The sequence below is a fragment of the Podarcis muralis genome, chromosome 10 (genome assembly GCF_964188315.1).
Source record: "Podarcis muralis chromosome 10, rPodMur119.hap1.1, whole genome shotgun sequence".
NCBI classification, from domain to species: Eukaryota; Metazoa; Chordata; class Lepidosauria; order Squamata; family Lacertidae; genus Podarcis; species Podarcis muralis.
The window spans coordinates 51,729,336-51,750,825 of NC_135664.1; the positions used below are offsets into that span (position 1 = coordinate 51,729,336).

At 44.7% G+C, this 21,490-nt stretch overlaps 1 protein-coding gene across 3 annotated transcripts in view; it reads right to left on the reverse strand.

Annotated features, from left to right (window-relative positions):
* Positions 1 to 2,950: 2,950 nt before the first annotated feature.
* Positions 2,951 to 21,490, reverse strand: part of RFX4 (regulatory factor X4) — a 68,206-nt gene continuing 49,666 nt past the window's right edge. For 2 of the 3 annotated variants that reach the window (XM_028746095.2, XM_028746098.2), the window contains exons 11-18: positions 21,277 to 21,421; positions 19,917 to 20,011; positions 18,822 to 18,939; positions 17,901 to 18,020; positions 16,248 to 16,409; positions 13,289 to 13,451; positions 11,676 to 11,814; positions 2,951 to 7,628 (exon numbers count right to left, since the gene is read on the reverse strand). In XM_028746095.2, coding sequence (XP_028601928.2) covers positions 7,356 to 7,628; positions 11,676 to 11,814; positions 13,289 to 13,451; positions 16,248 to 16,409; positions 17,901 to 18,020; positions 18,822 to 18,939; positions 19,917 to 20,011; positions 21,277 to 21,421 — 1,215 coding nt within the window. In that variant the 3' untranslated portion in view covers positions 2,951 to 7,355. The remainder of the gene's footprint in view (positions 7,629 to 11,675; positions 11,815 to 13,288; positions 13,452 to 16,247; positions 16,410 to 17,900; positions 18,021 to 18,821; positions 18,940 to 19,916; positions 20,012 to 21,276; positions 21,422 to 21,490) is intronic. The other variant, XM_028746097.2, reaches the window with a different exon arrangement.

Genomic DNA, 21,490 nt, shown 5'->3' on the forward strand with positions numbered 1-21,490 from the left:
AGCTTTGCAAACCCTCCGGCGGAGCGCAGTGCATGGTGGGGCTCCTTAGCTAGCTACTGATTAGGGCGCGGTCATCTTTGACAAAAGAATCTCTTACGGGAGGCTTGTCTGGTTGACTGACGTTGTCGTTCTAGGGTTGGCGGACCAGTTTAAACTCTTGTTGTTGTTTAGTCGTTTAGTCGCGTCCGACTCTTCGTGACCCCATGGACCAGAGCACGCCAGGCACTCCTGTCTTCCACTACCTCCCGCAGTTTGGTCAAACTCATGTTTGTAGCTTCGAGAACACTGTCCAACCATCTTGTCCTCTCTCGTCCCCTTCTCCTTGTGCCCTCCATCTTTCCCAACATCAGGGTCTTTTCCAGGGAGTCTTCTCTTCTCACGAGGTGGCCAAAGTATTGGAGCCTCAGCTTCAGGATCTGTCCTTCCAGTGAGCACTCAGGGCTGATTTCATTAAGAATGGAGAGGTTTGATCTTCTTGCAGTCCATGGGACTCCCAAGAGTCTCCTCCAGCACCATAATTCAAAAGCATCAATTCTTCGGGCAATCAGCCTTCTTTATGGTCCAGCTCTCACTTCCATACATCACTACTGGGAGAACCATAGCTTTTACTATACTCGGCAAGGTGATGTCTCTGCTTTTTAAGATGCTGTCTAGGTTTGTCATTGCTTTAGTGCAGTTCTGTACAGTGCTACCTCGGGTTACATATGCTTCAGGTTACATACGCTTCAGGTTACAGCCTCCGTTAACCCAGAAATATTACTTCAGGTTAAGAACTGTGCTTCAGGATGAGAACAGAAATCGTGCTCCGGCGGCGCGGCAGCAGCAGGAGGCCCCATTAGCTAAAGTGGTGCTTCAGGTTAAGAACAGTTTCAGGTTAAGAACAGACCTCGGGAACGAATTAAGTACTTAACCTGAGGTACCACTGTATGTGTCTTCAGAAGAAAGGAGGGAAACCCTCATTGATTTCAATATCACCTACACACTGGCAAGTGTATGTCGGATTGCAGGCTACGTAAGAAGTGTTTTGCAGTGGGCAGTGCCTCTGCCTAGTTGCACACCTTTGCACCCATATTGCACCTTCCTAGCCGCTTTCAGTGAGATTTGGAGTGGCCTTATCATAAGCACCCAAGAGCCTTGTTCGATCAGGCCAATGCCGCATCTCGTCCAGCAGCCTGCTCTCACAGTGGCCAACCAGATGCCTATAGGAAACCAGCAAGTAGGTTCCCAGCACAAGAGCGCTCTTCCCTCACGTGGTTTCCAGCAACTGATATATGGAAACATTGCTGCCTGCGGCTGCAGAGGTAGAGCACAGCCATCAAAACAACATTTGCCCTTAACTACAATACAGTCCCTCAGTAAATTTAATTTATAGCATAACCCCTCATACCAATATTTTTAAAAATCAAACATAAAAGAGCCTACTGGCTAAGGTATGGGCTTTGAATACAATTTGAATACTGAAAAATATTCACTTTACTTTCTGAATGACCATGGGAAATCTTGCCACTCAATCCTCCTAATTTGATAGAAGGAAAACAATTCACAGAATTCCCAAAAGTAATCCAAGTAAGTCCTCAAACTTTTTTGGGTATTAGTCCTTAGATTCAGTGGCCTGGTTCACACATCTTGCTAAGCCAAAACCATGGCATGCAGGCTCCCAAAGTGGAATTTAGAGCCTCCCATCTTTTTGCTGCTGTGCTGAGCTGAACTAAGCCTTATTCAGCTGTGTACAGGCTATAGCTTTAAAGCACATTTTGAAACACAGTCTCAATTCCCAACAACCCTTAGCAAACACTGCTTTGATGCCCTTAAGCTGTGAAGCAGTTTATAAATTTGTACAATAAATAAATAAAAACAGTTAGCTTTAGCTCAGCTTCTGAAAGCAGTTTTTTTTTTGGGGGGGGGGGTTCATAATGGAATTGCTGAACTGGGGAAAGTCAGGGGTCATGTTGGTCAAAGAAGAATAAGTTCAAAGCCAGAGGTAGACTGTCCCCACCACCCACCCACAAATGCTCCAGAGCCTGGAGACCTGATGCAAGTGGGAATGGGAGTAAACAGTAGGGTCATCTTATCACAGTTCTTTGAGGGACTGGTTGCAATATAGAGGAATGGTGGAAGGAACCAGCTGGGGAACCACCAAGGAAAGAAGGCTCAGAGCAGTGGTGGGACAATGATAAGTTGTCACAGGGAGAAGATGGGGAAGAGGAGGTGTCAGAAACTGAAGGGGTAACAGGGCATCGTGAGCTGGGAGAGCCTGTGCCAGAGAAGTCCAGAATCAGAGACAGAGGATCAAGCAAGTGAGGAGGGAGGCCAAGAGGCAGGTATGAGTCAGGCTGCTGAAAAGTCATGGGTGTCTCCCCCTCCGACTGCAAAAAGCTCCCCTCCCCCCTTGTTTCCTAGAATCAGAAGCATGAAAAGGACAGAGGAGAGATTGGTGTCAATGTGCAGACTCAGTCTCTGATTGCTTGGGGGGGAAACCCTGGAGACGAGGGGTGGGATGAGGGACAGAGAGAGCTTGAGGTGAAAGGAGAATGGGAAACAATGGGTTGTATCTAACATAGCATGAGTAACTCACCCTGTCATCTCAAGGATTTACACTTGTGCAGTGAAACTTCCCTCTCTCTTTTCCCTATCCATGTGTCCCCTAAATCTGTTCCTGGGGGTCACCTCAACTCTTCATAATTAGTGAGAGTGCAGGGGAAAGTTCCTTTGGGCATTAATCTTTGCACTAATGATACATCTTAGTTGGATACCACCATTTCCCCCCTATAAATCTCAAGTCCTTAAATTATCTAAGATCCAAGCCTAATTTAGGGCAATTTTTGCAAATCAGTTTACCTGCTGTCCCCTGGAACACAATTTGGGAATTGGTCTACATTGTGGAAACCACCTCACACATCACCAGCTTGCAACTCAAACTTTCTCCTATTAATCAAGCTTAGAACCTTGATTTCATTTTTGGGGGATTGTTTTTATTATTTAAGTGTGAAAATCCTTCATATACCTTGGGTAACAAATAACACATTTCCATTTTAACCATAAACACGGTTATCACCACTGTCGAGTGCTATCAAATATTTTATTTACAAAACAATTATTAAAATGCCTGATGTCATATTTCCATGTAATTATATCTTACCCATAGGGTAATAAGTCCACCATAATTGCTTGCTGCTTTTTCTTTTTTATATATATAATACAGAAGCAAAAAACCCCTATGTTAATAATTTTCTACAAACAAACAAAAAAAATTTGACAAAGAGCTATGAATCTGACAAAAAATACCAACGGGAGCCCCCCCCCCCAAAATACAATAATTTCCCGCACACACATACATAACACAGCATAGGTTCAAAGGCACAACTTTGAGTTCTGTACAAATGTATGGAATTGTCCTGGCAAGAAAGCTGGGAATGAAGTTCATTTTAAGCTGTAGGTAAGTAGAGGATTTGTTTAGGTGTGTATGTGTTGCATTGCAACTCTCACACATTTGTGCAGTTTGACAATACTGATCATGAGGTTTCCTGTGTGTCATTAGGCTGGCTGCAAAAATACTTGTCCCCCCCACACAGAGAAGTGTGCCCCAAAGGAGCTTGTATAGGCTTTCCCTCTTCCCAGCTGCTACCCTGCTGGGTGCATCTAGACCAAGATGTTCAGTCCACGAGACCCTTCCAAAGTTCCAGCATCTTACTCTCCCCTAGAGCGGTTCACAGACAACTCCTAGGGAAGGCAGGAATAGAGATGTGTGTGGGGACTTAGAGAAGCTCAATCTCTGGGATATTCCCAAGGATGTGAATGTGTGGAAGGACCTCACCTTGGAGTGAGCCGCTTGGCCAATGCTACTTGCCTACTGGAATTGTGGAACTGACAACTGGGGGGAAGGTATGTTGGTACCAATGAGCTCTTGACACACGCAAGGTGGCAAGGCGTTCCTTGTCATTATGGGCCCATTACCTTTATGGTGATAACACAGCACAGAAACACGACCGACAAGTCAGCAATTCACCCAGTACTCTATGTCTTCCACTTTGCAAACTAACATTTATTTGATCAATAGAAAGATGTGTCATGGATACAAAGTTACATGTAAACTGGAGCACTGCCACATGCCGTTTTACTCAAAGAGGAATCCGAGGACAACAGAAGAAGCCCAACAAAGCATCTTTAAGGAGCTATACCGGTAAGTTAAAGAATGGAGGCAATAATTTGGATCCATCTGCCATTAGTTAAAAGTATGGACTGGATTTCTCACCCCAGCACATTTCCTTAAAGACCATGTAAAATTTGTGAATAAGATTAGAATGGTGGACTAAAACATGGCGCACTTAGGACGCGACTAAATCAAAAGACTGCCAAAGAGTGCTTAAGTGGGATATCTCCTTGCTGCTCAGAAAGCTGCTTTGAGGTGTTTGAATGAACCAGGTCACATTGGCTAGCGGTGCAGGGCATGGCTTGCATTCCCCTTCACATCACAGCTTGGCTCTATTTGGTTTGCTTCGTTCTTTGAACATACCAGGACCCCTCTGTAGCACACATCTTGCTTTCTGTACTTGCACTCTGCTTGGGAGGGGGCACAATAATTAGGGCTGTGTGTATGCTGCACTAATAATAATAATAACAATAATACCAAAACCTGTGCAAAGAAAACAAAACACTGTTCAATCTGAGTCCCTTATGCAAATTAATTGTATTTGCATATAGTTTCTCAATTTGCATAATTTGTTCTGAGGCTACTAATATTTAGCAAGTATATATTGTACATCAAGCGCTCAGACACTTCCCATATTATCCGTAGTCCTTACAAGGCTTGGAAAGGCAGGCTAATATCACCGCTGTCTGAGATAGGTTGGTGGAGAGAGAGTGGGTGGCCTAGTACCAGGCACAGCCAAAGACCTATAAAGCCAAGGAAGGGGGCTTAAAGCACAGCATAGGGACATGCTGCACCTTTCTGTCATCTGTGCAACATCCTGGACTTCTCCACAGATGTTTTTCTCCTAATGGGGCTTATTTCCAGCCTTAGCACTCCCTGGAAGGAAAACAACAGGGAAGAGTTTTGCAGGGTAGGTGGGGAACGATGGGTGGGAGCAGAATATAAACACCCCTCTCCCACACACCTATGCTGCATTTAATTCCTCAACTACCTCTCTCGCAGGAGTGTCCAAACTTTTTTCAAAGAGGGCCAGATTTGATTAAGTGAACATGCGTGAGGGCCGACCAAAGGGCCAACCAAAGTTGTTGACCTTTTCCTAGAGTTGTTGAGCTTTTTTTAGGATTTCCACCCAGGAAATAAACTGGGGTCGGATTAAACCGACCAGCGGGCTGCATTGGGCCCCTGAAACGACTTTGGACATGCCTAAAGGGACCCCTCACCATTAGTTCCAGTCGTGACCGACTCTGGGTTTGCGGTAAATTGGCAATGACTCAGTACTAAGGCATGGGCTTGCTGCAGTCAAGCCTACCGTGCACCTTAGTGAATTAATAGCTGAGGCCAGGTTGCAACTACCCAGTGTGATGTACAAGGCACTGAAGTGTTCATTTCTGGCCTTGGGAAATCCACTTCTCCTACCTCTGAGATCTCACTGTAATTTCTCCAACACTCCCAGGCCTGCCCATTTCTCAAAGGCTAGAAACTTCTTTTTACAATCAATGAATTTTCCCCAGGATACCTATTTCTCCACTCAATATCCATTTCTGAACTCCTGTGGTGAGATTATAGAAATGCAGACTCCATACAGCTGCGACTATAAATTGGGGCTCACAGGCAGGAAAATGGGAGGAAGATTTATCGTAATTTGGGGCAGATGTGGGTTAATGAGCGGAGGAGTTTGTAGATTTATTTCTGAGAGTTAGATTGGATCGTTTTCAAGTCCGTTACACCTCTGGCGTTCTCTGAGGAGCTTTGGCTCTTGTGAAGCTGGCAAATTGCAACAGCTATGTTTATGGAGCAGGAACTCAGTTCAGATACAGCAACTTTCAATGGTTAGTGAGGCTGTAACTAATTTAGGCCAATTGCATGACACCTGTAGAAAACACCATGCTTTACAGCAGCAGTAAAATCTTGCTTGGTTGGAGTAACCCACCATACTACCCCATTTGTACTCCATAGAGGGATGCGGGTCGCACTGTGATCTAAACCACTGAGCCTCTTGGGCTTGCTGATTGGAAGATCGGCAGTTTGAATCTGCACGACAGTGTGAGCACCCATTGCTTTGTCCCAGCTCCTGCCAACTTAGCAGTTCAAAAATGAAATATATTCAGAGTCCTGCAGTGATTTCATGCTCTTTATTGCAGCTTGTAAAACAGTGATTGAATTTCCCCCAAAACCTCAGGCTTTTATGTACATTATTTACACAATGAGTCCTGTCTGATTGGCTGATTCTGCTTCCCTCCTGGAGCCTGATTGGTCTTCTCCTGCAGGCCAATCAGTTGTTGCATTCTACGATCCTACCAGCCTAATAGGCTGATTAACGTCCTCCTGGAGCCTGATCGGTCTTCTCCTGTAAGCCAATCAGTTGGGTCTCATTGTGTAAATAATGTACTGTACATAAAAGCCTGAGGTTTTGGGGGAAATTGAATCACTGTTTTACAAGCTGCAATAAAGAGCATGAAATCACTGCAGGACTCACGAGTATATTTCACTGGCGATGATGATGGGGGGCAAGCCGGGCGCCACCACTGCGATCAACTACGGCGATGATTCCTGGGGGGAAACCGCGAAGACGGCTGGACAGAGGAATCCCAAGGGGACAGCAGAGGGGTGAGGCCTATAGAGCAGGAGGAGCGGATAAGGGAGGCAGAACTAGGAAGTCCAGAGGTGACCCCCGAGGCCAAGCAGCCACAGGAACCAGAGCCACGACCGAGTGGATCAGCAGCACCCGACCCAACAGCCCCGGAACAGCCAGCAGCCCCGGAACAAGAGCCAGAACCAGGAACCCCTACCTGCCAATTGTTCTAGGATCCAAGCTTAGCACATAACAGAAAGCATACTAGCACGAGTAGATAAATAGGTACCACTGCGGTGGGAAGGTAAACAGCGATTCCATGCACCAGAAGCGGTTTAGTCATGCTGGCCACATGACCTGGAAAGCTCTCTGTGGACAAACGCTGGCTTCCTCGGCCTGAAAGCGGAGATGAGTGCCGCACCTCATAGTTGAATTTGACTGGACTTAACAATCCAGGGGGTCCTTTACCTTTCTACTTTACTTATACTTTCGTGTCCAGGATCTTTTCAATCTTCATAGCCATTAAAAAGGCCCATGTAGGAGTTCTGTTAACCTACAAGCCAGGCATTGAAAAGTTTTTGTGTGTCTGTCTTTATTAAATATGTAAGGCTGATACTATTTACCAAGTCATTTTCATTTTGCCCATCCTGTGGTGGCTTCCCCATTGATATAGGCAAAGCCAGGAAAGTGTTGCATGTGCTCATATTCGGAATTCCTCCGTGTGGTCAACGGCGTGTAGATGTCACTGGAATTTCCGTATCTCGTGGAGTGCATGGGTGGGCTTGTGTAGCAAGCATTTGCGGAGGGCACTTCCGGCCAGCGAGCAGTCACTGGGGTTGGATGCAGTCTTGGGGTGCTGCCCATCAAGCACGGCTCCATCCGGGACGATGGGCTGTTGAAGGGGTACTAGATGAAATGACATTGTAAAAATGTTAGGCACGCACACTTTTTGGAGGAAAAGAAAATGCAAGCCCTTTTAATGACAAGCCTCAAAGAGGGATATCACAGATTTTGTCAGCACAGTGTCCATTTTCATGTAGCATAGTAGCATAATATAGTAGCATAACATAGTAGCATAATAGAATTGTAGAGTTGGAAGGGACTACGAGGGTCATCTAGTCCAACCTCCCTGAAATGCAGAAATCTCAGCTAAAGCATCCACGACAGATGGCCATCCAGCCTCTGCTTCAAAACCTCCAAGGGAGGAGAGTCCACCACCTCGCGAGGGAGACCATTCCACTGTCAAACAGCTTTTACGGTCAGAAAGTTCTTCCTGATGTTTAGCTGTAGTGTAGCTGATTATTGTCAACCAACAGCCCCTGCACTAACAAAAATCAGGTACAACAAAGCTAGCCTAATGCATTTTTAACTAATAATAATAGATTAATATACAATAAATCTCTTTAATAATAGATTAATATACAATAAATCTCTACTTAACCTGTGCTGGCTCCCCATGCGATTTAGAACCCCCGATGGTACAGGGTTTCAAATTGCACAGGAAGCCAGAATGAGCAGGTCAGGCTCCCCTCTGAAGGAATTCAGTTTGAACATGTGAAAGGTTACAGGAATAAAGGCAAGGCGCATGCCCACACTCTCTGTGATCACACAATTGGAATTGCACGAGCGAGAACCACCGAATAGGGAAGAGTCTGGGTCTGGTTGTAAAGCATCGAAGGCAAGACATCTATAGAGATGCTCATAGGCAAGAACCACAAATCTACTCCTGAGCTCATCAGATGGGAGTGTGCTCAGCCCTCTGGCAGGCAGGACGCCTGGCACCACAGTTTCAGACATGGCTCCAGTCTAAGATGCAGTTCTAACCCCATTTACCCATAAGACCCATCAAGTTCAGAGCAATCCTAAACTCACTTACCCGGGAGTAGTCTCACTGAGTTCCATAGGACTTACTCCTGAGCAGATATGGTTAGGACTGCAGCCTAAGTCTATGAAGCCCTAGGCTAGCCATGGGCCACATTTCATTCGTCTCGTTGGCAGTGCCATTTGGCACAGAGAAGAACAGACTTCCTAATGCGTTGTTGGTGTGGCGTGCTGATCTGCCTTTCCACTTTTCATTAACATTCCAATGTGAGCATGCCTGACCAGAAAGGAAGGGCTAATAAATGACTGCAAAAACAGGGGGGGGGGCATGACAGGAATACAGTGTGTTGCTTCTCTGTGTGGCCAAATACCCCCAGATGCAGCTGTGTTTATGAATGTGTCATGAATATAAAAAAGAATAATTGCTCAAAAATAATACGGACTCCCAAATATCGACTATTTTTACAATAAAATCTGTGACGGCTGAATCCCCAACATGGAAAGATTTGTAATGGTGGGTCAACTAATTGCAAATGAGTCAGTGACTTCTTTTTCCTTCCAGTGAAGAGACCATTGAGAGACAATATTTTTAAAGTCCGCCTTGGCCCCTGCCTGACTATTAGCTCTACCAATGAAGCATCTATTCAGCCTTGTTGGAGTGTCCAAAGCTTCGCCATCTGCGCGGATGCCGGCCCATGCTGCCTGAATCACCTTTCACACTTTGCATCCGGTTTAATGAAGAGTGCTTAAGCATGCTGATCTCAAAACACTGGGGCCTAGTGATCTTTGCCAGATATAAAGGCGACATTTGTTGGAGAGCCCTTCACAGGAAATTACCATTTTCTGGGTCAACTCTCTTGCCACCACCACGCTGTTGAGACCTGACAAGAAACACTAACCCCTTTAAGTTGGGGTGACTTTAAGCCGATTATTGTTAAGGCTCTTTCTCCCCCTACGCCCCAAATTAAAATTAGCTCTGTTTCTTTCCGTTATTATTTCAGAAAATACTATTTTAAGTGTCTCCTCCACCCAATGAAGCCTGAGTTCCTTCAGTTTCAGGCTGAATAATAATCCCTTTATTCTTGTCCTTCAGCTTGCCGGCTGATTATGCAAAGAGGTGAAAGGTGTCTCTGTTCAAACGGCAAAATATTTTCCTTCTGAATGCGGCTCTAACTTTATGCTGATTTTACTCATACTTTGGAAAGCGTGCTATTGCCCTTGTAATGTACATCAACATGTACTCTCAACATCTTGGTCTTGTTGTGGTGCTATAACGTGCATCCAGCCACCTTCAGAATAAAGGTCTATTAACTACATTTAAAATTGGTCTGCAAAATCAGGACAGACTTAGGATAAATCTTAAATGGATGGATGCATATAAATATATTTCTGTCTCTATTGCTTCTTCGTCCCTTGTTGAAACCACTGAAAAGCGTTCAAAGTGCTTTTAAAATAGTATAGACTCTAACCCACATCCATCAAAATCAATGAAAACTCTGCTGGTGACCTCAGGGTGATGTTGGATCATGATGATGTTTGCTATCTTTAGATAGTTAAGCCATGTTTAAGGCAGTTTACAACATCAGAAGACTTACAAAAATAATACAAAATTTAAGCAGCCATAAACAATACATGAAACATGCAATGAGATTACACAACTCCACATAATTCATTATTAGGCCTAGCTATAAAGATAAAAGGGACGCGGGTGGCGCTGTGGGTTAAAGCCTCAGTGCCTAGGGCTTGCCGATCAAAAGGTCGGCGGTTCGAATCCCCGTGGCGGGGTGCGCTCCCGTTGCTCGGTCCCAGCGCCTGCCAACCTAGCAGTTCGAAAGCACCTCCGGGTGCAAGTAGATAAATAGGGACCGCTTTCTAGCGGGAAGGTAAACGGCGTTCCGTGTGCTGCGCTGGCTCGCCAGATGCAGCTTGTCACGCTGGCCACGTGACCCGGAAGTGTCTCCGGACAGCGCTGGCCCCCGGCCTCTTAAGTGAGATGGGCGCACAACCCTAGAGTCTGTCAAGACTGGCCCGTACGGGCAGGGGTACCTTTACCTTTACCTTATAAAGATAAAAAAACATAATATCAGTAAGTGCAAAAATTAAACACCTGCAAAATTAAATCTAGATCCCCAACAAAAACTCCTTCACAACAGTTTCTCAGCATCCTGAGCAGTGGGTCTTTTAGGATTCACAGGTAAGATGGTCTCTCTCATTGCCCAGGATCTCAATGTTTAGCCTCCTTCCTCTTTTCTATCCTTATGGATTGATGTGTATGTGGGTTACATATAGTACAGCCTTTTCAGCTTCACTGGATCTTTTTGTCCTGTGTGTCAGGACCGCTACCTGGATCTCCTCCTGGGTGCATTTAACAGCAGTCTTAACAAGACATATTTGTTGCATTTATATACTGCCTTTCTCCCAAGGCATTTTACAACATTAAAGTACTAAAATAAAACAAGGTTGGCCCTTTGGTGAGGAAGACATAATCTGTGTGGAGCAGGCCCTGATGTTGTCATGCCCCACCTCCTTTGCTTGCTTGCTTATGAGTCCAGGTGGTGTGAATTAGATTGGTTCACTTAAAAATTCTCCCTCCACTGATGGGGGCAGTGATGCTTCTGAATATCAAGTGCTGGGAATCACAAGTGGAAAGAGCACTGCTGTGCTCAGGTCTTGCCCAAATGCTTCCAACTGGCACCTTGAGAACAGGATGAAGGACTAGATGGACCTTTGGCAGGGGATCTAGCATGGGTTTACTTACGTTCCTAAAAATGCAGGCAAAACAGACAAAATTCTTCTCCATGCCTACTTACAGATGGGAGCAGAGCATGAAGGGTACACAATCTGAGGGAAGGATCTCTTGCGCATGCCCTATTGAACTGAACGTGATGTTTTATCTCAACAAAAAGAGAGTAACTGATTTGGAAATGTAGAAACGCTAAAGTCGTAAGCTGTCTTGGGAATTCCTGCTTTTGAAAGCGGGATAGAAAAGCTCAAATAAATAAAAATGGGGAATTCTTTACTGTCTCCCCTGTAAAAAAATAAAAGCCGTCATATTGAATCTCGGTCTATTTGAGTTGTTTGTGAAATCCTAAGCAATAATGAAAGGATCAGCACTCGGACCACGGAACTGACCTGCGAAGAGCTTCTGTGATAAGCAGAGTAATGGAGGGGTGCGGAAATAGTGGTGTCGTGGGGAAGGGATGGATACTGGCTCTGCATTGGGTGGGGGTGCTGGTTTCCATAGTTGCCGTAGTTATAGCTCCCTGTGTACCTAAAAAGAAACAGAAGATCCTTAGCATTATATTTTAAAAAGCCTCATGTGCTACAAAGGCTGTAATCCTAACCACACTGACCTGGAAGTAAGTCTTATTGAATTTAGTCGTTCTTACTGCCATGAATAGACATGGTTAGGGTTGGCTGCAAGATACCTGCACTGCATTTTCACACCAGAGCATAGTGTAGCCTTATAGTTGTTTTGTGTTTGAGGTATTTCCTCCCTTCCTTTTCTCTTAACCATCTTTTATATTTTTCTTCTCCGTGTTCAAAACATATCCATTACTATCACTTTTACTCCACTAGGACTAGGGCTTTGCCAGCTTCAGCACCACATGTGTCACGGTCCGGGTTGTAAGTGGCAGCAGTCCAGATATGACATGCTGGGACCAAGGTACAGATGGTAACAATAGCAGCAGTTCAATGGAGGACGGAAACTCGATGAGGCTGGAACGCAGGAAAAGAAAATGGAAAAGGAGAAGGAACTGGAGGAAGGACAGGAGCGTTTAAGCAGGATCAGGAACTGGAGCAGATCAGGAGCGAAAGCAGGAACTGGCAACAGCAGGGTATAAACCACGTTGCTGTGGCAAAGAACCAGGGGAAAATGCTCCTCCAGATACTGCACATCTCCTGATCTGGCCACACCTGCCAGGCCATACCCGACTCCCCCAAGACAAACACAGCAAGGGCCTGGTTCTGCAACTCCTCACTGCGCTCAGGGCCTGGTCCTGCAAATACTCATGGTACTCCTTACAACATGGCTGAAACCTGGAAGCAAATGCCCTTAGGACATTTTTATTCCTTAGCTTAAGGCTGAGGAACCTTTGGCCCTCAATATGTTGTTGGATTTGAACTCTCATCAGGCGCCTCACCACCAGAACAGCCAATGGTCAGGGATGATGGCGACTGTAGTCCAACCACAACTGGAGGCCCCAGTCGTACCTTAGGTGGGGCACAAATCACTACCCCATCCACTAATGGAAAAGGGGCACAATCTACCAGCAAGTTCTTCTGTGCTTGCATACTATTTGCAAGGTTTCAGCAGCAGGAGGGGGCTATTGCCTTCATCTCCTGCTTATAGGCTTCATGTAGGTATTTGGCTACTGTAGAAAACAAGATACTGGAATAGATGGAACTTTGACATGAGCAATGACGTATCAGAAAGTGATTATTGATGATGATGATAATAATAATATTGATGAGGCCCTCTACAATACACACAGACATGCAACAAATCTGTCCCTTTAGACATACAGTCTAATTTAGGGTGAGCATTCGGTATATCTGATAATACAGATATTACTGTTTTCAAAAGAGATAGCTTTCTCTCTGCCCCCCCCCCCCCCCCAATACATATTTGTATCTGCTGCACCAGGAAACAAACCTGGGAATTCAAGCATGGCTGTTCAATTACTCTATTCACTGGCTGTGCTGAAAAATGCAGCGGATGAACATGATGCTAAGCGACCTACCCGTGTTCTTCTCTGTGTGGATAAACAGGTATTCTGTGTGTAACGGATGAAGGAGGCACATGAGGGTTTCTCATACAAGGCAGTTGTTGAGAGTTTTCAGCAGGTGACCCAGCAGCTGTTGTTACAGTGTATGTGAGAGACCATGTATAAGACTGCATGGCCCCTGCGTAAAATAGAAAGATCCAGTTAGCATTCATGTATTTTGTGAACCTCCACTAAAATATGCAAGCATTACAGATGTGGCAGATGCCAGGTGTGTGGGTCAACTAACTGGGATCTTGGTGCAAGCCAGTATGCAACCAGACACAAAGCAGTGCCTTAGGTAAAGGTAAAGGTACCCCTGCCCGTACAGGCCAGTCTTGACAGACTCTAGGGTTGTGCGCCCATCTCACTCAAGAGGCCGGGGGCCAGCGCTGTCCAGAGACACTTCCGGGTCACGTGGCCAGCGTGACACCGCTGCTCTGGCGAGCCAGAGCCGCACACTGAAACACCGTTTACCTTCCCGCCAGTAAGCGGTCCCTATTTATCTACTTGCACCCGGGAGTGCTTTCGAACTGCTAGGTTGGCAGGAGCTGGGACCGAGCAACGGGAGCGCACCCCGCCGCGGGGATTCGAACCGCCGACCTTTCGATCGGCAAGCCCTAGGCGCTGAGGCTTTTACCCACAGCGCCACCCGCGTCCCTGTTAGTGCCTTAGGAGATGGAGCCAATTACCTGTTGCCCCTCATGAGTAGGGGTGGCTGAATATACAAATTCCTGTTTCTCCCAGTTGCACATTTTTCTAATTTTGAAAATTCATCAGCATTTTAGTGTGAATTTATCTTAATCACACTTTTTTGTTTCGTTTGCCATTTCCCATAGTGTAGACATTCGTGCAAAGCAATTTTCCCTAATGGAATGCGCTTGTGTATATAATTTTCACTAATATGCACAGTTTGTGCTGGTATATGCATTTTTGTACACATTACTTGGCTGGATAACTGCACTTCAAAATTCAGAAAGGTGCAAATTTCAAAAGGTGGAAGGTTTTGGTTCATGCATTGTTTCAGAAAGTGCAAAATAGGTAGATTTGCCTTTAAAATATGGACTGAATTGAACATCTCCCCCTATGCCTTTTGAGGAGTGATTTCACTTCGTGACTGACATACAAATCTTAAGCACCTTTATAAGAAATGACCTTTATCTAGAAATGATTTTAGTAGAACTTACTTCCAGGTGTGCTTCTAGGATCACAACCTGTAATGTATATTGAGCCCAATTCTGCCTACTGCAAGAAGACACACTGATAAGTAGGCAGCAAAATTATTAGTTATCCATTGGTGAAGTTTTATGATTTCTATAAAGGGGTTTAGGCCCATCAAAGGACAATGAACCTGGCAAATGAGTAATCCCAGGACTTTAGAAAGCAGGGCGAGAGAACACCATATAGCCATTGCTTTTGTTCCAGAATTGATGTTGTCTGAGCAATCATTAATCGAGGCTTTGTAATTTAAAAAAGAATTAAGGCCTAATTATCCCTTTTCAGAATGCAGAAGTTCAACAAAAAGATTTAGGGGGAAAGGTTGCTGGGTCTTGCCAGATGTTTTACAACGGAGCAATTTGGCGATGGCTTGCCTTTAGGGAGTGTGCTGTCATGTAAAACTAGAGGATTTAATTGCCTTTTTGTGTGTGTCACTGATTGTCTACAGAAATTGTACTTTGCCGGGCTTTAGAGTTAACATGTATAGTTAATGCTACCAATAAGCAGCAGTGTCTTAATGGAAGCTGAAAGAAGGGGATAGCAATCTGTTAGGAATAAAATCTGATTAGCTTCCGAGTTATACAAAGGTATTCAGTTTTAAATTTACCGGAACCAATCTTAATAACGCTGACAGTTATATAATACTCGCATGCATTTAGAGTGATTCATATATGTTCTTTCAGCAAGGCTGTGTATATGTCAAACAATTAAACCACATGCCTTCCCCTAAAGAACCCTGGGGATTTTAAGTTTGTTACAGGTACTGAAAATTGCAGCTCTATGAGGGGGCTGATTACAGGATTCTTTGAAGAAGTCATGTGCTTGAAATGTATGGTGTTATGCAGCCCATTTCTTTTCCATGATGAAGCTCTCTCAGACTCAGTCAGATCAATGGTCCAACTAATCGGCATTGGCAAATCCCTGGGCCAGGCTTCTTCAACCTCGGCCCTCCAGATGTTTTTGGTCTACAACTCCCATGATCCCTAGCCGGCAGGACAAGTGGTCAGGGATGATGGGAATTGTAGTCTCAAAACATCTGGAGGGCCGAGGCTGAGGAAGCCTGCTCTGGGCAGAAGACTTTCTCAGTGCTGCTACCCATTAAGTGGTGATGCCAGGAGTGATTGCATATGGGACTTTATGAAACACAAAGCGCATGCTCCACCACCGTGATGTGGGCCTTCCCTACAAGAGGTACAAGAGCCCTGCAAAGTTGTTCTATATGATTGATCTATTGCACAGATAAAGGGCTGAAGGTCAGAAAGAGAAGATTCCAAAGGTGCAGCAACAGAACTCCTGCAGCTGCTTTTCAAATAAAAAGCAAGTTGTGGAGGGGACCAAAGAAGTGGTGTGGAGAAGGGGTGCTTAATGCTTTCCTTGCCTGCCATTTTTCCGTTTCAGCTAGCCTCCCAGACACGCTCCCCCTCTGATGGGATTCCAGAACTCAAATGATGACGGGGGAGACTTGAGTCAAAATCATGCCCCCATCGCATGGCCTTCAAAGACAGTAGCTAAGGGCACCCCCCAAAAATAATGTAGTTCCCCCTGTCCCTCCTGTAATTTGAGCATTGCCCTGTCCTGATTGGACGTCCTAAGAAAGATCCATCTTCTTCATTTGCTGTGAATGAGCAGCAAACACATAACCACGCCTTTTCAGGTTTTGAAGGTTACTTTCCCCCCCTGAAAAGTGAACTACCAATCAGACACCTTCAGCCTTACCAACCTGTTGTCGTTGCTATGCCAACATACTCCGGAGACTGGTTGCTTACAGGCGAGGGTGCAGATGGGACGTCCACTGAGGTGGCAGATTTAGCTGGAGAGAAAGGCACTGGGGAAGGACTCGGAGGAACTGGTTCTGCCAGTATTATCTCTTCTCGTACTTCCACTGCAAAGAAGTGGGGGGTGGGTGGGAAGAAACAGATGCTGAAATACCACACCGCCTTTCCTTTTTTATTTCCTTTCTGTAAAAAGGATGTTAAACTTCAATAACAATGTCTAGATTACTATTCTTCTTCCAGCGGAGTCTAAAGAAGACCCTTAGTTTGCCCCAGAGATCAGCCCAAGAACCTGTGAAGTCATAATAAAAGAAAATTTCCTCAAAGCCCATGTGGAGTGTCTGATCACAGACCAAGCATGGCCTGTCCACATACATTTAGGATTATGGCCTTCCCGAACAGCTGCGCTTCTCTTTACAGAGAGAAAATCTAAAGCTCTGAGTACCTTGACAATGGACTTCAAAATTCAATCATACTACTACTAGTACTACATGGTACTACTACTACTACTACTACTTGTGCTACTAATAGTAGGGCTTTACTCAGGATCCACTATTGTTGGGTTCAAAGGTATGGCCCACCTTGCCAAGCACTGAATACTGTATATTGTAAGATCTGACACCAATGACTACTATTGTAGTTTTTCTACTACAACACTGCAATTTTTAAAAAGAAGTAGGTGGTATGAATGAAGAATAACTCTGGGGCATGTGCATCACAAATGAAAGTAGGTTTCCTAGTTGTGGCTTCCCTCATCCCACCAGAATAGTGGTGAGGAGATGCATTTAGGAACATAGAAAGCTTTCCTTCTACTGAGTCAGATCATTTGTCCCACTCAGGATTGTGGACACTGACTGGTAACAGCCTCCGCCCCCATGTTTCAGGCTGGAGACACTCCCAGCCCTACCATGAGACCTTCTACATTCAAAACACATGTTCTGCCAATGACTTACAGCCCTTCCCCAATGGACCACTTAGTTTATCTTTGTGCTTAATAGTGATGCAAGTCGCCCCACCTCAAAAAGGGTATAGTAGATTTGGAGAAGGTTCAGAATAGGGCAGCCTAAAAGGTTAAAGGAGATGGAGCGACTCACTTGTGAGTAAAGGTTGAGAATTTGGGACTTTTTAGGTTAAAGAAAATTATGCTTGGCATGGAGATAGTGGAAAGGGAAAAGTTTCTCTCCCTCTCTCCTAACTCTAGAACTTGTAGACAGCCAACAAAGTTGAATAATGGAGGATCCAGGACAGATAAAAGGAAGTACTTCTTCATGCAGCGCATAAACTATGGAACGCACTCCCACAGGAGGCAGGGATGGCCACCAATTTGGGTGGCTTAAAAAAAAGACTGGACAAATTCATGGAGGACAAGGCTTTCAATGGCTACTAGCCTTGATGACTTTTCTTTACCTCCTCCATCAGAGGCAGCATGCCTCTGAATAAAAGTTGCAGGTAACTGCAGGTGTGCAGAGTGCCCTGCTTGCAGGCTTCCCACAGGAATCTGGTTGGCTACTGGGAGAACAGGATACAGAACTAGAGGGGCCAATGGCAGCAGCATTCAGCAAGTTCCTCTTATGTTCTTAAGCGCAAATGAAGAAGCTTACCTGTTCCTCCTTCTCCTTTCATTGCCCTCATGAGCTCATTGGCTCTTTCCTGGCAATGGAGTGATTCTAACAGGTACAATACGTAGTCATCAAACATCAGGTGAATAAGGTGAAAAGATCCTGATGACAAAACAGCATGAGCATAAAACAGTTAATGGAATCCTCGTGGCATTTAGAAACTCATTGGTCCTATGTAGTCCTTCTACTGGTCACTTTATGAAAGGGAAGCCCAAACATAATTCGGATCAGACTAGAGGAAGTGGAATTTTGTTTTGCTTTGCTTTGGTTTCTCCCATCTGCTTCCTTCCCCACTCAGTTGAACTGCAAGGGTAACTATAGTTGCTACTAGAGAGCTACCTCTCCAGATTTGCAGAGTGTTATGTTCCTTCTGTGAGAAGAGGACACTGGCTTGATCCAGCAGGTCTCATCTTGTGTTCTTTTGACAGCAGTTAAACATCTACTTTTAGCCTCACTAAGCCATTTTTTGCAACCGACTACCAGAAAAAGAAAGGGTGAGGAAAAAGATGGAAACTCTAGGAACTAGACATTTATTGCCATTTTCGTCCTCTGTCTCTTCTTTCGAGTAGAACTGAATGGGCAGTGGTTTGAAGCTTGCTGACTCGTCAGGCTGTGCGTGGCAATGCAGAAAGAAATTGGGTATGGGGCACTATTCAATGGTAGTCTAAATCTTAGGGTTCTATGAGCAAATCAGGTAACCATTTGAGCGGCAGCAGTTTTGATATCAGACCAAATTTTGGTAATTGGTGATCCTTATGAAGGTGGAAAAAATAGCTTTTTGCTCTGGAAAACAAAACAGCTAGATTGCATATTTTGAAAATCTTAATTCCACTTCCTGTTTTTATTATTATTTTTAAATTGTTCTCTAAAAATATTTTTACTGTGGATAGGAAGAGAAAGTACCGAAGCTGGGAGCACTGTGCAACGTCATGTCCCGAATAACCCTGGTGCCAAAACAAGACCACATCAAGAGGAATTGCTGAGCAACTTTCTTCAAAGAGCCTTGTCTCTTAGCAGCTACCTGCCAATAAAAAGAAATGGATGTGATTCAGATCAGATGCGTCTTCACTGTACTTACTTACGGCCAGCCAAGGACAACATTGCATGTGTTCTTCTATCTTCTTTCTTAGATAGCTACGTCCAATTGTAATTTCATATGAATAGTTATAAAGCAGATTTTTTTAAAAAAAAATAAAAGTCTGCAAGTCTACCTTCTCCTTTTGAATTCTTTCACTGGTGTGGGTGGGAGAGATGCTAACATAAAGCAGAGAGGGAACAGAGAACCTGTCTTTGGGGGACCTCCAATCTTTCATCCAGGGGAGGAGAGCACCACAAGTGCCCCTTCCCTCTGCTTTCCCCTGCGTTGGGGGTATCAGAAGTGCCACCGTGACACCAACAATCATTACACCAATTGTCATGCTCATCTCAGACCTATTTGCATGCCAAACAACCAGGACACCTTGCATCAAGGAAAGGGGAAGCTGCCATATTTGCCAGGCCTGGAAGCAAAGGGTCAAAAATTAGCATGTGCACAGAGATATATGCAACAGCCGTAGCTACATTCCAGCTGTTTCGTGGGCTTCATGCTAGCAGAATAACTAAAAATCAACACTTGACAGCCAGCAACTAGTAAATACTTTTTATTGTTAGCCTTTTCAGAGTCAAGGCCACCCACATGAGCTACTTTTCTGGCCCACCAGTACAATGAGACATAATAAGAGACCTGATATGAACAAGAAGATAAGCCAAACTATGGCTTAGTGAGAATGTGTGCATATGCAAGCTGTCACAGAGGAGCTCACAGCTGCTTTGCATCTCCCTGGTCATTTTCACTGCTGCACCAACCTAAGCTAAGGCCTGGCTGAGCATGTCGTCTGAACAAGGATACATGGTTAAGTGTTCTCCTAGCTAAACATGTGCTGCAGCTTTGTCTTTAGAAAGGAAATGGCTGGACACAGAGCTCCACACTCTGAGTGTTCATTCTTTTTTCCTACTGACCTTTACGACGCATCTGTCCACCATGGAATCCAGCCATTCCACGTAGGATTCAATGGGCGACTGTTCTTCCAGAAGGTGATCGAACTCTTGATATACTAGCAGAAAGAAAACCCAAATCCAAATAATAAATTCCTGTTGCCCCCTTACTGAAGGAAAATGGGGAGGGGGAAATCGGTAACACTCTCCTTGTTTTCCGCACCATTTTTTGACAGTTTCTTCACTTTATCAAAACATGTGCTGTTCTTTCTTTAAAAACATGGAAAAGCAAAAAACATTTGCTGCGTTTGATCTCCCTCACTCTTTCTCTCCCCCCACCCCATTTTTCCAGCGGTGCCTGCCTATAAGTAAATTAGAGACACAGCAATGATCGTCTTTCTTCCAAGAGCGAAAGCTAGGCTCTGACCCTTTTGATAAAGAAGGTCATGCATGAAATTGATTCAGAAATGCACCAAGATGCTATTGGAACCCAAGAGCGGCTGACGGCCTTCCCATCAGTAAATGCTCCACAAATACGTAGCTGATGCTAACAACATTTATTTATTTGCCGTAGCTAAAAGGCAAGCTATTTCCTATCAAAACCTACAAAGCTGTCATATTTAATGACTTCAAAGAGACTAATGGATATTATCTACAAGACGAATGCCCTCTTTCAGATTTGCCACAGGGAGGTAAACTTTAAAGATATGTATTTGCAATGGCTTTGCTTATGAAAAGTTCCAGGCTGCTTTTCGCAATGGATCGAAGTGGCTCAAAACCAAGAAGAGCAACATTCCATTTAAAACACAGCAGGAAAATAAAATGTGATTAAAGCTGCAATTCTAAAGACACCAGCCTGGGAGTAGGCCCCATTGCACAGAGTGGGAGTTGCTGCATCGTATTCTTACTCTGAACTTGCTTAATATGGTTTTCCAGAAAACGTAAACTCCACCTCCTGAGTCACCATTTTGCATTTGGTGCCATTTCCAAGACACTATCTCGCATCTGGGTCCTGTACTTAGTTTACATTAATTTTAACAAGTGCATTAGAAGAGGCAGGAGGAATAAAAGCATTTTGGACTCTCCTATGTAATTGACTCACTTCCTCTTCTCTTTCTGCCCTGCAGGTGGGAGAGCTGCTGAGAGTAGGGAGGAAATCTGAGTGGACAAACGGCAGGGAGGGAAAGGGTTAAGCAGCTGCTCTTTCCCCAAGGATCTTCCTACTGCCAGCCACTTGTTGTCTTTTGCGCTTTTAATCAACAGATTAGGATGCACGGAGGAGCCTTGCTGATGTCAAAGAGCAACTACTTTGGCACGCTCTGTATTTGCCATGAGGTCCAGAGCTGCCCTCTCTCATCAGAGTTGAGGGTTTTTATATCCTTACATTGTATTATAAGTTTCCTGTGCTCCTCCCGCGAGTCTTCCATGGTGTATAGCGTTTGTTTGGTAATGCTGTTAAGGTCCACATTCCTCCAGTCTTCCAGCATTTGGAATGTGATGTCCGCACTGTGGATCACGGTTCTTGAGGCCTATAATCCAGTCCAAGCAACTCATTAGCTCATGGTTTATTAGCTTGAAAAATAGACTTTTATCCCCTT